The sequence below is a fragment of the Ictidomys tridecemlineatus genome, chromosome 10 (assembly GCF_052094955.1).
Source record: "Ictidomys tridecemlineatus isolate mIctTri1 chromosome 10, mIctTri1.hap1, whole genome shotgun sequence".
In the NCBI taxonomy this organism is placed as follows: Eukaryota; Metazoa; Chordata; class Mammalia; order Rodentia; family Sciuridae; genus Ictidomys; species Ictidomys tridecemlineatus.
This window is the reverse complement of record NC_135486.1, coordinates 108645913-108663257: the sequence shown is the minus strand read 5'-3', so window position 1 is coordinate 108663257 and position 17345 is coordinate 108645913. Positions and strand designations below refer to the sequence as shown.

At 56.5% G+C, this 17345-nt stretch overlaps 1 protein-coding gene across 4 annotated transcripts in view; it reads right to left on the bottom strand.

The window, feature by feature from the left end:
* Positions 1-1556: 1556 nt before the first annotated feature.
* The window catches only part of Card11 (caspase recruitment domain family member 11), a 110847-nt gene continuing 95058 nt past the window's right edge, over positions 1557-17345 (bottom strand). For 3 of the 4 annotated variants that reach the window (XM_040277497.2, XM_005340836.5, XM_040277496.2), the window contains exons 15-26: positions 16760-16812; positions 14994-15126; positions 14062-14263; positions 13646-13772; positions 11262-11502; positions 10565-10661; positions 10093-10188; positions 8581-8716; positions 7363-7542; positions 5800-5924; positions 4209-4324; positions 1557-3295 (exon numbers count right to left, since the gene is read on the bottom strand). In XM_040277497.2, the coding sequence (XP_040133431.2) occupies positions 3091-3295; positions 4209-4324; positions 5800-5924; positions 7363-7542; positions 8581-8716; positions 10093-10188; positions 10565-10661; positions 11262-11502; positions 13646-13772; positions 14062-14263; positions 14994-15126; positions 16760-16812 (1711 nt within the window). In that variant the 3' untranslated portion in view covers positions 1557-3090. The remainder of the gene's footprint in view (positions 3296-4208; positions 4325-5799; positions 5925-7362; positions 7543-8580; positions 8717-10092; positions 10189-10564; positions 10662-11261; positions 11503-13645; positions 13773-14061; positions 14264-14993; positions 15127-16759; positions 16813-17345) is intronic. The other variant, XR_013426815.1, reaches the window with a different exon arrangement.

Sequence of the window (17345 nt, the reverse complement as noted above, 5' to 3'; positions counted from 1 at the left end):
TCTTACAGATTTTAAGGTTAAAAGGAACTATCCTTATCTCCTAGAGTTTCAGGGGATCTGGTCACCAAAGTCTCCCCCTTCGGGTAACTTGGGTTCCTCTTATCACTGTTAATTTGGGCCTGCGTTTCTCCTGCAGTGAACAGGTAGTTTGCTGAGGAACGTGACATATCCTGTCCACTGAGGCCAGGCAGGGCTGCAGGCAAATTTCTTTTTGGAAAAGAAAGCCTGTGGGGGTCAGCACCGTGGGCCCATTTTACAGAATTTCTCTCTCTCTCTCTCTCTTTTGGTACAGGGGATTGAACTCAGGGGCACTCGGCCACTAAACCACATCCCCAATCCTTTTTTGTATTTTATTGAGAAGCAGGGTCTCACCGAGTGGCTTAGTGCCTCGCTTTTGCTGAGGCTGGCTTTGAATTTGAGATCCTCCTGCCTCAGCCTCCGGAGCCCCCGGGATTGCAGTCCGGTGCCACTGTGCCCGGCTCTCTATGCATTTTCAAACAAGAACAAAGTCTTGCCACCCCACCCTCCTCTCAGAGGTCCCCCATCCCTGCAGTTTGGGCTTTGTGACTTCTGTGGTGGAAGGGTGTGTGTTCCATGGCTGGCTTGAGAGATGACAGGCTCGATGTCCCTCCCCATGTCCCACAGCCACTGGGGCTGGGCTGGGGCAGGTGTCTTCTTGTGGCTTCTCTAATCTCATGACAGCCCCATGGGGTCAGAATCCCTCTCGGGGCCTCTCTTCTGCTTTCCCCAGCAACCTGCTGACCTACTGCCGGGTGGGTGACCTCAGCCAGGGTGGGGTGGGGGAAGGGGCACTTCCTGTTGGTCAGTCTTGGTTTCTGGGGGGCCAGCGCCTGACATCTGCAGACCCCCCCCTCCCTCCGGCCCTCTCCCCTTGCTAGGGTGTCTCTGGCCCAGGCCCTGCCCTCTGGAGCTGGAAGGCAAACCCCTCCGTCGTCTTTCCAGATCTTTCCCCAGCGAAGCCCCCCTTCACCCTGGGCCTCCCAAACCCTCTGCAAGCCAGTTTGGCAATTCCGCACCGCAAGCCTGAGGACCCTGAAGTTAAATAAATAAATAGAAATAAATCAGCAGGCCTTTTATCCGGGTCTCTTTTTCCAGTCACGTCTGTCCCCCCCGGCACAGCTTCTAAGTGGAAATGCGATGGCCTCGGCTAGGGGGAAATTTACTGTTTAACTTCAGGCTTTGACAAGGCGCCTGGCGGTATCTAGCGCCTTAAGTAACTGCAGCTGGACCTCGGGGGTCCCCGCCTGTGCAGACCCGGAGCACCCAGCTCGAGTGCAGGGGCTGATTTGGAAAATGAAGCTCTGGCTGGCTGTTGGGGGGGGGGTCAGGGGGATTGGTTTTGGTTTTAAAGGTTGCAGCCCCAGGCCGACTCTGACTCAGGGGTGGAGGGATGGAAATCCAGGGAGAGAAGAGAGACCCAGGCACCCTCCTGCGACCCGCCCCACCCACCCACTCCCACCTCCCAGCCTTTGCAGGGCTAATTCGTCTTCTGAGAGCCAAAATGCCAGAAACTGCTGTAGGCTGCTGCGCAGGACTGTTTTTTAGGAGGAGATATTTATTAATACAGTTCTTCTATGAACAAATCCTATCTTGATTATGTGGCAAAAACCTCGCAGAAGATCAACCCATGGCATTTGCAGTCATAAAGAAAAGGGGGTTTCCTGGGTCTGTTAGGAATTGCTCTAGGCTACGGGTAATGGAGAACTGAAATAGCCACTTAACACAAGATAAAAATTGATTTCTGTCCCATGTAAAAGAAACCTGGGCAGCGGTCCTGGGCTCTCGGGTGTCACCGGTGACTCTGTCTCCTTCTATCTTTCGGTTCCACCAACCTCTGAGTGGGATTTCCCATTTACATGGTCACCTCAAAATTCCAAGATGACTGCTGGGGCTCCAGTCATCATGTCTGCATTGCAGGCAGAAAACTGGAGTTTCTCCCCCAAACTTTTCCTTGTTTCCTTAATGAATCTTAGCTACAAGGAAAGCTAGGACGTATGGATGTTTAGCTGTGCACATAGATTCTCAGAATAAAATCAGGATTCTGTTAGGGAGGCAATGGGGATGCTGGGTTGTCTACTCGCAGTTGCTCCCCTAGTTCCTGCCCACTCCCTGCTCAGCCGAGGCCACCACCTGGCCTGGTGTGGTTGTGCCAGTCAGGTTCAGAATTGCAGGGCATTAGCTGCTGATGGTGATGGGAAGCACTGCCCTCTTGCACCTCCAGCTCCTGGGCCCGGGGGAGCAAGCCCACTGGAGGGCCTCACCCCCAGACCCCTCCTGAATCCCAGGATGCAGGAACAGCAAATGCAGAGGACAGAGATGCTGGTGGTGACTCTCTGGGGAGGAGCATGGCCTCAGTCCTCCTGGGCCACTATGGAAGGCTGGGTCCTTCCCAGAGAGGACCCCGCACTCTCCAGACCAGGATGCCCTGAGTCCAGGCAGGTGCTCTAAGTGAGGACACCCAAACCTGGCTGTGAATCAGGAGTGTCCAGGGGACAAGGCCACCGTCCTGCACCCAGTACCTGAACGCAGGGCCTGAGCCACTTCTGCGCCTACGCTGAGCTTGCTGGGAGTGGTGTTCCACTGAGGAGAACTGTGAGGGACTAACCTCTGAAACATTTAAATTAAAAAAAAAATTTTTTTTAAATGAATAAAAGGACTAGAAATTTTAATGCAAGAAAAATAACCACGTAGCACATGTTGACTCCCCCAGACCTGTCCTGCCCAGGAGGATGCTTGTGCCCAGGGCTGGCAGCCGCCCTGCTTGCTGGGCCCTGCCCTAGGGTAGCGCACCTGTCCCAGGCGTTACGTATTACATTCACCTGCTGCTCTGGTTTCTGAGGGGCCTGCTGGCCTCAGGCAGTCCTTCTGCTAATGCCAGCAGGGCCTGACCACTGGGCAGGACGGGCTCAGATGGAATCGGCTATGCCCTGCACCTCCCTAGCTGTGTCTGTCCCTGGCCACGTCTGCACCCAGGGCTCCCTGGAGGGACACCAGCACACGGCCCCAGGCTGGGGCATCGGGATGCCCCCTCGGCTCCTGCGGCTCTGCTCAGACTCGGGGCGCTGGGCCTCACAGCTGGTCCTCGTCCACCCAGATGGTCTTGCGCTGCTCCTCGCCAATCTTGTCCTTGATGACGCGCAGCAGCTCCTCCAGGTTGCCCCACATCTCGGCCTCCACGGTGGCGTAGAGGCAGGGCAGGGCCTCCAGCTCCTTCTCCTTCAGCCGGCACACGCGCAGGAATTCCTCCTCCGTCTCCGGCCGGGGCAGCAGCTTCCTGGTAGGGGAGACCCACAGGGGCTGAGGGGGAGGCTGTGGGGCTGGATCCCCATGGTGGGGACAAAGGCCAGCCCAGGGGTTTGCACAACTGTCTGCCCACCCCCAGGAGAGCCTCCAGAAGCAGGGCTGGTGTGGCAAATTCTTTCTCCTTCCTTCTTTCCTTCCTTCCTTCCTTCCTTCTCTCCTCCTCCTCCTCCTTCTCCCCTCCTCCCCCCTCCCCCTTTTCCTCCTCCTCCTCCTCACCAGGGATCAAACTCAGGGGTACTTAACCACAGAGCCATGTCCCCAGCCCTTTTTATATTTTATTATGAGATAGGCTCTCACTAAGTTGCTGAGGCTGGCTTTGAACAAGTGATCCTCCTGCCTCAGCCTCCCAAACTGTTGGGATTACAGGTGTGCGTCACAGTGCTTGGCCACAGCCACTTTCTCGTCCCCTCTTGCCCAGAGTCTCGGCCCCCACTATCCTCCAGGCCTGGGTTATCCTACTGTGTGCTTCAACAGAGGCACGGAGAGGAGCCATGTACATCCTGAATTAGACTGTCGGGCTCTGCCCAGAACCTCAGTGGCTTCCTGTCTCCCTCGGAAGTAGAGGCCACATCCTTCCTTCTTGAATTAGAGGCCATATCCTTCCTTTTTGTGGCCGTTAAGCTCCATGTGATCTGGACCTTCTCCGACCACTGTCCACTGGCTAACTGTCCCTGCTGATGCATGGGGTCTGGGTGGCCCACCTGCAAGGTCTCCCTTGGGGGATCCTCCTAGTACCTGTCCCTACCAGCTGTGTCCTTTGCCATGGATTGGGGTCTTGTCCTGGATAAGGACTTACTGAAGGGATGCATGGAGGGACGGGGCATGCCGGGGAGACAGGGAGGCAGGGTGGGCTGTGAGGGAGAGGGGCAGGTCTCAGAGCCTACCTGAACCTCTTGGTATTCTTCTCGGACACCCGGATGAAAAGCACGATGGGGTAGATCTTGCACTTGATCAGGTCTCGCACGCAGCTGATGCCCGCCTCCAGCAGGCAGTGCTTATTCTGTGAATGCAGCAAGCCACCAATCAGCAGTGCCCCTTCCCACCCGCCCAAGCCTCTATGGTGCCAGGAGCAGGGCCAGGCTTCACTGGACAGATGCCAGGGCCATGACGGTGGTGAGCGCCACTGGCTGAACCAGGGAGTAACCAAGGCCAAACCTGGCCTCTGTGACCGAGACCCTGCATGCCTGATGCTTCTCATGACCCTGCTGTGCAGGGTGATGCACTGGCAGGGACCAGGCCCCAGGATGGTTTCAACAAAACGCCAGCCATGCCAGCCGGTCTTCCAGGCTGGGGGACACTGGAAAAGCAAGGTGGGAGCTGGGGGTGGTGTGGTGGTGCACACCTGTAATCCCAGTGGCTCAGGAGATGGAGGCAGGAGGATCACAAGTTCAAGGCCAGCCTCAGCAACTTAACGAGGCCCTAAGCAACTTAGTGAGAACCTGTCTCAAAATTTTTAAAAAATTCATGAAAAGGGCTGGGATGTGGCTCAGTGGTTAATCACCCCTGGGTTCAATCCTTGGTACCAAAAAAAAAAAAAAAAAAAAAAGTCCAGGCTGGTGGGTAGGAGCCTCTGAAGGGCCCATGACAAAGGACAATCCAGGGCTTGCTGAAGGCATCGATCATCTCAGAACAAACACTAAATTCACATCTAGCTGGAATACAACTGCCCTAAGTGTGCAGTTCCACAACCTCGCACGTCTAGCATGCAGGGACAGGCACCCAGGCCCAGAGGCACTCGCAGCCCCATGCTCCCTCCTGTGCTGGTCATGTGCCCCTGTCCCCAGCACTGAGTCCTGGGGAATGGGATTTCAGAGGTAGCACCTTCCTGCGGAGGCCTCTGGGCTCCACTGCCTGCCTGCTTCCTCTGTGCTCTGCTGTCAGAACTTCCAAAGCTGCTTGGCTCAGACTTTATAAAGCACAGCAAATCCCCCAGGCTGCCCCAAAACTCAGCCTCTGCCTTCCCGTGGGGAGGGCGCAGGAGTAGCAGCCAGCTGGGTGGTGGCGCTGAGATCCTGGCTGGGCTCCTGTCCTGGACCCCGTGGGCCCATCCACCAGGGCTGAGCCCGGCCCTCGCTGCTGCAGGCTGAGCGCTTTCCTTCCATCAAGCACTGGGAGGGGAAAGGACTCAGTGCTCAGGCCAACGGATGAAGGGCGCCTGGCTCCCAGGGCCACACGGCCACCTCTGCTTCCCTGTCTCACACCTTGACATGCTTGCTCTCTATCCCTGGCCCTTGTTACTATGACCAGACGCGCATGTCCCCAAACAATGTAGATCAGCTCACTCGCACCAGGACACCACCGAAGACAGAAGCCGAGTCCAAAATACAATACAAGGAGAACCAGGGGTGGAGGAGAAGGCAGAGGGAGGGGCCGAGAGAGGGACGTGGGGAGGTGACAGCGACCTGCACCCACGGTCCAGGGCCGCCCAGAGATGACCAGGGTGCCCCAGGCCTGTGTAGCAGCCCAGCCCCTCACCTTGGCTGCCACGGCTTCGATGTTGGCGGGAACGATACATTCAAAGGTGTTGGGGTTCTTCTCCCGGGAGTAGATGATGGTTTCTGTCTTCTGCTTTTTGAGGAACTCATCTCTTGTGACAATATCTGCAGAGAGAAGGGCCAATCCTGAAGGTGGCACACGGTGGTCTTGGATGGATCAGTCTCTTCAGGCCTTGCTGTCCCCTCCTAGACTCCACAGAACTCGGTGTCTGGTCCCTCTCCGGCCACACAGTTAAATGACTCTTGTCTCCTTCACTAGACTGTGAAGCGACTTGAAGACAGAGCGAGTGTTCGGCTCCTCAACATTAAAATCCACTGCACAAAAGAGCTCAGGTGCTGGGTGCAATTCTGCCCAGCAGGTGCCAATCATGAAGAATCTTGCACATTGATTCATCTACCCATCACTTATCCATTCACCCACCTACCATACACCCATCTATCATCCATCCATTCATCCATCTATCTATCCACCTATTTGGCTGTCCATCCATCCACCCACCCATCACCTGACACCATTAAGGGGTATGGGGAAGGGGTATAGACAGGCTTCCTGGAAGAAGATAGGCTTCACCTATTTGTTGGGTGACCCTGAACATGTCTTTTATTTATTTCTTTATTTTTGGCAGTGCTGGATGTTGAACCCAGGGCCTTCTACATGCTAGGCAAGAGTTCTACTCTCTGGGCTACATCTGGAGTCCTATTTTTATTTTTTTGTTTTGAGACACTGTCAAGTTAAGTTGCTGAGATTGGCCTTGAACCTGAGATGCTCCTGCCTCAGCCTCCTGAGTCGCTAGAATGACAGGCCTGTGCCAAGGTGCCTGGCTCTAAACATGTCTAACTTCTCTGGGTCACAGGTTCTCTGTTTGTGGAAGGAGGAGCATTAAGTCAAGTCCAGGGTCAGTCTGTAAACTTGGTACGGGAAGTTGAGTGGGAGAGGCCTGGCCCCTCTGCCCAATGAAGACACAAGCCTGTCTTTGGAGGGGCCTGTCCCAAGGGTCAGGTGCACACCCTCAAAAGGCTGCAGGGCCCAACTTCTGGGCTTGGGAGGGAGGCCTTGCTGGGCAAGGAGGTGCACGGCCAGTGCTCAGAGCTGAGTGGACCCATAATGCTCCACCTGGGACCTATGCTGGGTGCTGCCTGAGGACCAGCTCTATCCATCCATGAGCCTCTGTCCTCTGGGAGGAGCAGCTGCCATTGTCCTGGTTTTACAGATGAAGCAACAGAGTTTGGTACCTTATCCTGGATCACAGACAAGAGATGAAAGGGAGGCATCGGGGCTGGGTGGGGGGGGGGAAACGAGGCTCTCCTTAAGGTTGCAGTCTCTGTCTGCAAGATGAAGAGCTCTGGATGTGGAGACAGCTGCACAGTGTGGATGTGCTAGCAATGCCTCTGAACTGTGTGCTGGGAGACAGCTAAGATGGTGAGGTCTGTGACGTTAATTTAAGGAAGCCCTGGACATCTAACATTAACTGGTCCTGGGCAGGCCTGGACATCTGTGCTTTAAATACAGGTGACTCCAGTGGCAGATGCCATTAGGGCTCACCTGACTTGCATATCGTGAACTCCATGGCGCCCCCAGAGTTGAGCAGCTTCTGCACCAGCGTCTTGGCCAGTATGGTGGGCGTGAAGAGGACGGGCCTGCGGCGCTCGCAGTAGAAGGCACGCACCAGGCTGTAGGGGATGAGGCTGAGGCCCTTACTGAGCTCGCTCTCGGGGTCCATCTCTGGCAGGGGACAGGAGGGGCTGGCATCAGAGCCCCACCCTGCCCACCAGGGGAAGCGTAAGGGAGGCCCTGGCACCCCTGCTGGCCCCTTCACGGAGCCTAGGGGCCTCCTGGGGATGTCAGGACACCTGGGGCTGTTTGCACGGACAACACAATGCTCCAGGAACTCAGGAACCTCTCCTAGGGAACCATGCCCCTGCGGGAGGTGGAGGGGTGTGGGACATATGCAATAGCCCTGGTGGTTTATGACGTGGCCTGGTTCTGGAGGAAGGAATTGCTTTAGCAGATGGTCATGGGCGGCATTTTGGAGGAGGGGCGTGGACTGGGACCAGGAGAAGAGCCAGGGCATGATGGCCCGGGCAGAGGGAGGGTGAATGCATGGGAGAAAGGGAGACCACCAGATGGCAGGAGGGCAGGGTCACTGAGCAAGACCTTGGGGTCTCTGAGAGCTCAGAGAGCCTTAGCCTGCAGGCAGAGTGACCACATGACCTCAAATCTGCCTTCTCCAGTCCTCTCTAGCCAGGGTGTGGGAGCAGAGCACAGCCCTAGGGACGGCTGTTGTAAAGCCAGCTCCAAGCAGTCTGAGGACCCACTTCTTGAAACCAGAGACATGTCCCTTTCCTTTGTCCCCTGGCCTGGCCTGGCCAGCCTGGGGAGGAGCCCTGGCCTTTCCCTGATAACCTATGGGGGAGCCTTGGCCTCCCTAAGTGAGGCTGGCCTAGCAGGGGAGGCAGTGAGGGGCTGGGGCTGGGCATGGGGTCCTGGTGGCCCCTCACGGGCCTGAAAAATGGCGAAAAGCACCCAGTGGGGATCAACACATCCCAGCAAACAGCTCCAATTAACATGGGCATCTGGGTGGACGTGACCGTGAGGTGGGTCAGCCACAGCTGAGCTTGGAGGTATCCTCCCCAGAAGGCCGCTAGGTCCCCACCCTCGCCCTGTGGGGTGGCAGTGCGCCTGTGGGGTGGCAGTGCGCTTGCGCGGTGCAGACCCGGGGCTGGCCCGGCAGCAGGGTGGGGCCGGGCGGTCTCCACGCACCCTCGTGCTTTTCGGTCAGCAGCTTCGAGGCATCCAGCGAGGACCGGGCCAGGCTCCCCATAGGGCTCCCCGAGATGATGCGGACGCGCTCGTTGCTGTTCATTCGCTTGTACTTGTTTTCTGACCTGCTGACAAACTGCAGGGGCAGAGGGAGGGTGGGGAGAACCATCCCTTGGCTTGTGCTTCTGGCCAGACGGACAGGCAGACAGGTGTGCAAACCCTGGCTTGCCAGGGGCCTAAGCGTCCTTCCCCTTTAGAAACAGGACACACCCCGGCAGGTGGCAGGATCCTTCAGCTTTTGGGTACGTGCCCTTAGGCAGTGGGCAGATGCCAAGTTCTCCCCACTGTCTTGGGGCCCATCCCGCCTTTCCCCGGCGACTGGGCAGGCAGCCCCTGCTGGCACTCAGGCTGGCCTGCTCCAGCTGCCGAGGAGCCCTGGACCCTCCCTCTCCCCTGACACTGTGCTCCCCACAACCCTCAAGCCTTCTGGGGAGTGCTGCTCGGTCCACAATTCCCAGACGCCCCAAGGTGAGCACAGAGGCAAGCTCACACCGTACTCCCAGGACTCCTTAGGGTCTTTCCCGCCTTTCCCTCTGCAGGGACACAAATCCAGGGGGGCTGGCAGCTAATTTCAGGTCCTTGCAGGTGTGTGGACACAATGGTGTGCCACCTCACATCTTGTCCTTAGGACGGCTCAGACTGGGCCTCCTCCCACCTAGCTGTCGCTCTGCTAACCATTTCTGAGTCTTCTCTGTTCCAACATCAGGATGGAGCTGTGGGCCCCACGATCCGTCCCCTGGGATCTAATCAGGCAGCGCCTCCACAGGAGTGTGTCGGGTGCTACACTCTACTATCATTCTCTTTCAACTGGTGACAGAAGAAATGGTCACGAGGTGTGCTTCTGTATTTATGTGAAGTCACCTCTGAAGATATCACTCAGTGTATTGGTCAGGATTCCTCACATAATGATCTAGGTGAGAATTTTATTTTATTATTATTATTTTTTAGAGTTGTACAGGGACAAATCTTTTCTGGTCCTGAAGACCTGAAATGTTTCCACAAATGGATAAGATTTAAGAACCTGCTGGGTTTCCTCTTTATTCCTTGGCTGCCAGGATGCTCAGATAAATTTAATGCTCAATTTGAGGACCTGAACTGGCTGAAATGTTTGGAATGATTTTCTTTTCCTGATACATTACTTCTGAGTTTTCTATTCAGGCTTCAACAGCCAAGATGCTTAAGCTCCTTTTGGCCGTAAGTTTCTTGAAATCTTTTTTTTTTTTTTTTTTAAATAAAAATGGGAATTGCTTCTAAAAGAAGCAGAGACTGTTTACTGACCTGTCCCCAAGAGGGCGAGCTGGGATGGGAGACGTAAGGCACCGTGAAAAATTGCACGTGATGTAAAACCACGAAGCGCAGCTATTTGGGGACAGGCCTTTCTTCCTGCGGGGGGGGGGGGAGGCAGAGCCACAGCAATGACTGGAGAGTCGGGAGGCACCTGGTGACCCTCACCTGAAGCAGCTGACCAAAGAAGAAACTGGCTCTGGAGAGGCGGGGGCTGACCCGGGGGTCGCTGGTGGCAAGTGGCTCTTCGGGCTGCAGGGTGTTCTGAAATGAGTTTATCCATCAGTCAGACCCAGCCGGGCTTGGCAGTATGCGCAAGTGTAATGTGGCTGCAGAGAGGCAGAAACCTGTCCCCAGCCCCATCCCTGTCGGGTGTCGGGGAGCAGTGGGGAGGCTCAGGGAAGGTGACCTGCTCCCACAGAGACTAGAGGCGCAGAGCAAGGGCACATTCCAGCAGCCACCCTCCTCCCCTTGAACGTGGGAGCCCAAGGCGGGCCCAGGAGGATGGGGCTCCTGGCCCGGGGTGATGGTGTGTGTCCCTCCCTGAGGAACCCAGTCCCTGGATTCATCAGTCATGTCAGGGGACGCTGTTAGAACAGGTGGCCAAACCTGCCACCCCGAAGGGCTGCGCCACACCTACCCGGAGCGCCCTCAGGGTGTGGTGGGCGGTGTCCGGCTCATCTCGGCTGCCCCGGTGCATCAGTCGCTGCAGCTTGACCAGGAGCAGCTGCTGGGCCCTGGGGAGGCCAGAAGGAGGAACCTCAGGGACTGGGACAGAGCGAGGGCCAGCTCTGGCTCTGGAGGAGGGTGAGCCTAGCTCTGTGCGGGAACGGCCCTGTGGACCGCAGGGGCTGAGCCTGAGGGACCCCTGGAGAGCATGGGGCTGGTGCTGTGTGTGGACCATGCCTACAGGCCCAGGGCTCCTGTCTCGTCTGGTCTGCTGATGGCCACCTTGCAGGGCTGGCCTCAGAAGCTGTGTTAGAGCCTCAGGAGTCACAGGAAGGGACTGCGGTGCTGAGGCCTAAGAGGGCAGATCACACTGCTAAGGAGAGGATGGCTGTCAGGTTGTGGCCCCTGGGACAGCAATGAGGAGTGATTACAGGACAGGGCATAGTGTGGTCATCACAGACTGAAAGAGGGCACTGTGAGGCTCAGTGGAGGGCCAGAGCAATGTCCCTGTACAGGTGGGGAGCTTCCTGGAGGAGGGGCCCCACGGTTCAGCAGGCAAAGGGGAGGACTTTTCATCCAAGCCCCTTGCAGACGATCACGGCAGTGCCAGCCCTGTCCACGTCTCCCCCTGGGCTGGGAGCAGAGGCCACGCCAGGCTCAGGACTCACCGGCTGTAGCTGGGTATGGTGCCTGTGTCCAGGTCATGGTCCGTGAAAGGGTCGACCCGGGCACACAGCCACTCGTGCCTGTCCTGGTACATGGTGTCCCTGACGTGTACGACGTCGTCACACCTCAGGGACATGGAGCAGGCGTCCAGCTGGCTGCAGATGTTCAGGTTCAGCCGGATGTAGAACGAGTCCCCCGAGGTGATCAGACCCTCCTCCATGTCTCTCAGTAGCTTCCGGTACCCTAAGAAGCAGACATCCCAAATGTGGCAAATTTACTTCCTGCCACGCCCCCCCCCCCCCCCCCCCCCCCCCCCCGACGATGTGCCTGTGTGGCACCCTCCTCTCAAGAGCTCCCGGCTGGGAAGAGCCCTACTCCCTGGGCAATGAGCAGCCTTGGCATTTATGGGTTTCCTTTTTTGTCTTGGCTGCTAGGGAGCTCAGAGCTACAATATATGCCAAGTTGCAACAATTATCCATAGTAGCTTTCTGCTGTAATCTCCATGCCTTTCCCACCCTTATATGGTTCTTTTTTTTTTAAATTTTTTTTCCTTTTTTTACTGGGGATTGAACGCAGGGGTGCTTTACCACTGAGCTACAGTCCCAATCCTTTTTGTTTCTTTTTTTCATTTTGAGACAGGGTTTTGCCAAATTTGCCATCTTGCCTCAGCCTCCTAAGTTGTTGGGATTGTGGGTGTGTGCACCATGATGCCCGGTTTTATTCTTTATTTTTAAATGATGCATAACTTATATACAGTAAACCATATGCATCTTTAACTCAGTATATTTTCACAAATGTAATGTACAATCCTCTCTGTCAATATTTTTCCTAAGGTTTATCTTTATCTTGAATGCTATCACCCTTGCTAAGATGTACCTCATTTCATATCAACAGAGATTAATAGTATAAGTTCTTCTGGTTTAGCCACTATGCTCAATGTTATGTCTGTGAGATTCATCTGTAACGTCACAACATAGCAGCAGTGTACTGGCTGTATACTATTCCACACTTCCTCTTTTCTCCATTCTCTTGTGTGCAGTTTGGGCTATCATGAGTAACTGCTATGAGTTACTCTTATACATTGCTTTTGGTGGACATATGTACTCTCTTCTCTTGGAAGTCTACTTGGAAGTAGAATTATCAGGTAGCTATATATTTTGTATCTATATATTTTGCTTTGGTAGATACTGCCAATTGATTTTCTAAGTTGGTAAGACCATACTGCATGCCATTTCGACCTTATTTAAATGTCACTGTCCTTCTGAGTAAATTTTTGCCTGTGCAGTAAGCGCTAAGTGAATATCCATAGTGTAAGTCCATGATGTAAATCTCTAAATCGGCTCCACAGGCAGATGACGAATAACACGGCGGAAGCTAAAGCTGTTCTAACAGCCAGGCCCTGGGGAACTCATCAGGTATCTGCATCACAAATTCCAGGGACATCTCAGCCAGCTGGGTCAGCGTCCTGCTGAGTGGGCACGGTGGGGCCCGGTCTCACGCAGTGCATCTTGGAGCCCGCTGCAGTGAGCCAGCTCTGCCTGGAGTCCCAGGCTGCAGGACCCCCCTGTGCACAACTTTCAGGGATGCGGCTCCCAGCGCACTCTGTGGGGCGGATGGCCGGTGCGAAAGGCACAGACTTTCTGTGGGGCTGACCAGGCCACAGGACCGGGGAGGAGCCTGTCCCATATGTGGGGCTACTTGGCCCTGTGTTTGGGGACAGCATCATCGACTCCCGCACTGGCAGGGCACTCTGGGAAGGGACGTGACAGCGGCTGGAGAAGCTGGATGTTTATGCTCTGCTGAAACATTCATGAGTCTGCAGTTAAAAATAAGACCCAGCTGCAGAGATAATCATGCAGGAAACCTGGAGGTGAGAGAAGAATTCAGACTCTGGGAAAGACAAAGCTGAGCTTACCCTGCCCAGGAGCATGGCCAAGGGGTGCCGTGGTTTAAACCACTGGGGCCACACCAGAAGGGAGGTCGAGGCCCGCCTGCCCCGAGGCTGGGGGACCATGGACACAGGGCTGGGGGGCTGTGATGTGCTCCAGGGCCCTGCCTGGCCCAGCAGAGCCACCCCAGGGCTGCTACCTGTGGCACAGCAGGAAGCCCAAGAGACGAAACTTCCAGCCAGTAGGGAGGGGCCAGCCGGACCAGGCTGGGCTGCCAGGTCCACTCTGATGGGCAGGTATCTGGAGGTACCCCAGGCAGGTCGTCTGCCCGTCCCTGCCTCCTCTCCAAGGCCTGCCCATCAGACCCTCTGATGGTGCTGGGGGGTGGGGGGGTCATTCTTCCCACTGCACCTAAGAGCAAGTGGAGTGCTAGGGGGTGAGGTCACTCGCCCAAGATCAGGGGCCTTCGAGTGGAGCTGGTCCAGCCCAGACCTCACCTTCTTGGTTGACCTTGTAGTGCAGGGTAACCGGGCCACTGCACCTCTGGATGGTCCAGCGGGCCTCCTCCTTTGTGCACGAGTCCAAGGGGACACTCTGCCTCTCGCCTTTGATGCAGCCTTCCAGCTAGGTGGCAAAGACACGTGAGGGGAATCACGGGGCTGAGACTGCTCTACACAGGACCCTGGAGCACCCTCGCCAGCTCAGGGCCAGTGAGGGGGAGAAAGCATGAGGGGTGCATGCGCCTCTGTTAGTTCCCGGGAGCACAGCGACCGACCAGTGAGGAGTGGGGAGGAAAGGGCTCGAGATCTTGATGGCATGGCCTCCTTCCCTCCAGCTCCCCACTCCCAGCTCCACCCAGGCCCGAGGCACCCCTGTCCCCTGTCCACACAGCCCTGAGCACCCAGCCCCTCACCAGCAGCAGCTGGTGGCCCTCTCGGAGTCCTGCCTTCTCGGCCAGGGAGCCCGGCTTGACTGAGTGGATGAAGCTGCCGCGGGCGTTGCCCCCCAGCAGAGTGAGCTGGGTGATGAGGCTGTCACCGTTCAGCGTTGTGTGCTGCACTGAGGGTCCAGGGCCCCGCACGTGCCCCACGGATGTGACCGAGGGCCGGAAGGGTCTGGGGTCAGGAAATGAAGTGGTGTTTAGAGTTGGAGGAGGGGGACCCTGGTGGCATAGCTGCTGGTGTCTGTCACATGGGTGTTGCATGTTGTGGCTCCAAGAGAGTTGCCACTGAAGCCACCTTGCTGGCCATGTCAAGTGAGGGCTCACCACTGGCCCTGCTGGAGACGGTGGTGCACGCCTGTAATCCCAGCATCTCAGGCGGCTGAGGCAGGAGGATCAAGAGTTCCAAGCCAGCCGCAGCAACTTAGTGAGGCCCTAAGCAACTCAGTGAGACCCTCTCTCTCTAAATGACATACAAAAAAAGGGCTGGGGATGTGGCTCAGTGGTTAAGCACCCCTGGGTTCAATCCTTGGTACCAAAGAAAGAGATGCAGAGCTGAGTTGCCCTCTGTGGAACACAGAGAGGGTGTCTCTGGGGAGACATTGTCCAGGGCCTATGGTGGCCACCCTGCCCTGCCCACTCCTCACCACCACAGGAAGAGCCCTTTGAGCCCTGCTCTCTGGGCTCCAGCAGGTCATCCTGGGCCTCAGGCAAGCTCTTCCTCTGTGGGCTTGGTTTCCCTCCCTGGACAGTCAGGGGGTCAGAGGGGGGTGATTTCTGACTTGGGAATGCTGTGATTCTAGGACTAGATCCCAGGACAGGGGTAATGCAGGTGGTGAGGGGGGGACAGATCCTTATCCCATGCCCCCCCCCTCAGCTTCCCCTTATGCTGCAACTGTCCGTACCTTTCAAGTGAGAATTTCCTAAACATGAGGTTGACCTGCTCCAGGTCGTAGGCATCTAGGCCTTCAGACTGGTGGGACGAGGAGGAGGAGTGGATGGACGGTGGACCAAAGGAGCTGCGCTCGTGACTGTCGTCTGCAAAGGAGCCAGGGCCCATCAGGAGTGGGAGCAGCCAGGAGGAGCCCCGAGGGCTGCCCCGGCCCCCTGGGAGGGCTGAGCAGGGGCAGGCCCAGGCTCTGGGGCACTCAGAGTCCCACAGCCCTGCTTATGCCTCAGGCTAAATGGTCGAGTTCTTGCATCCTGTCCAATGTAGACAGTCCCCTGCCTCCAGGAATCCTCTCTTATTATGAAGCCTCACCAACTATCATTAGGAATCCTGTCTTGTGTCTACAAGGGCAGCGTGCCATCCGGTTGGTAGTTTTACTTTGAAATTGGCTCCCTGGGTTTTCATTTTGGGGCCCTCCACCCCCGCTGGGGTCTCCCTATCACCCACCAGTATCACAGACGGTGGGGCTGGGCTCCTCCCTGTCTCCCCACCTCAGCAGGACCCTGAAGAGCCCGGGAAGATGCCCACTCCACACAGCACTGGGTCACTGGGTGGAGGGATGCCTAGATCCTGCTCTGGGCTGATAACAAAGGCTCTCTGCATAGGGAATTTTTCCCGACACTGCAAAATACTTTGGACAGATGCCCAGGATTCTCTTCCCAGCATCCCCTTTCCAAAACTCTTTCAATTCTTCTCATTACCCAGCCTCGATTAGGTGCTAACCTCTCTTTAACACTTGATAGCTTCTGATGGTCCCAATTAAGAGGGACCACTGATCTTTCGTTTTATCTGCTGGCAGCCTCCCCTGGCAAGGCGCGGAGGCAGGGTTGGGGAGCCCTGGAACAAAGGGGGCTGGCAGGGCACACCCGGAGGATTCTGAGCCATGGTCTCCCAGGCAGCCAGCAGTGCAGGGGCCTGGGGATGCCGTCACATTTCTGGGCCTTGGCTCTGTCCCCTGCGAGGCCATCTCAATGCCTCTTGCTCCCCTTTCCCTGATGTTCCAGACTCGAGTTTGTGGGTCTGCGTCCATCCACCCAGCTGCTGCAGAGCTGGGACCACACAGTCTTGCCAGGCAAGGCCTTGGGGACTGGAGTCTGTATCCTGGGCACCAAGCACAGCCTGGTGAGGTGTGCTGGGCTGAACTAGACTTCCTGGCTGGGAGAGGGTGGCTTCTGGCAGAACCTAGGTCTGCAGCATCTACCTAATACCAGCTCTGCCCACAGGGCTGCTTCAGGACCAACTCACAGCCTGGGTACCCTATGTCTGCCTGCCTGTACCTCTACCTGGATGCTCACCCTCACAGTTCCAGCCCCCCTTTATGCATTTTGTGTAGGGAGGGAACAGCATGACATGTGTCTCCAGCCCGGCTCTACCTACTGCACAAGACCATCACAACTGTATTTCTGAGGACAGCAGCTGAGATGAGATCGAACTGGGCCAGGCGCGCAGAGCATGGCTACGATTCATGAGAACTATTCTGTAAAAACTCAGATCTAATTCCAACCCTTGCTTAGCACCTGGGTGGGGGGCCTGAATACCTACAAGGTAAGCACTAGACCTGGGCATTTCCTTGCCACAGATGAGCTCACCTGATCTCCATGCCAAGCCTACTCTCTGAAAGCACTCCACACATTTCCCGAGGCCCTACTGTGTGCCAGGCAGACCTTGCAGGGGACCAGGTTGCTGCACCTGTCAAACGGCTCAGATCCGACAGGTACCTACCGTCCAGGTCCAAGGCGTCGAACCCACCACTGTCGTTGTCTTCTTCGACTGTGCTGCGAGACACGGGGAGGGTTGGGGAGGGTAGTCGTGAATGTGTGTGCAGGAGGGCCAGGGAGGGGGGAGGCTTCTGGAATGTTCTGGCTTTCTGAGAGGTCTTGGTTCCCAGAGGGCAGTATAGGAGGGAGAGGAAGATCAGCAGGCAGGTAAAAGAGATGGGCCAGGAACTGGGCTGGGAGGGTGGATGGCCCAGTATCCTCCAGCAGGTGAGCAGAGCCCCAGGGCCCCCTCCTGCCGTGCATTTCCCTCTCAGCCTTGGACACAGTGAGCACCTGACATCCCTTTGTGCTTGGATGACTCTTGAGAGAGCCGAGCACCCTCCAGATGGGAGTGGGTGGGCAAACCTCAACTGCCCCCAGCTCTTGGAGTAGATGACAGGTACAGGTGGCTCCCACGCAGCCGCCCCACATGGCTTCCCCAAGTCCCTCAAACACCTCTCCAAGCTGGAGTTGAGTACCACTGTGGAGACGGGTGATCACACAGCTGGGTGGACAAGGCTGGGGAGGGACCCAGGTGGTCTCTGAAGCTG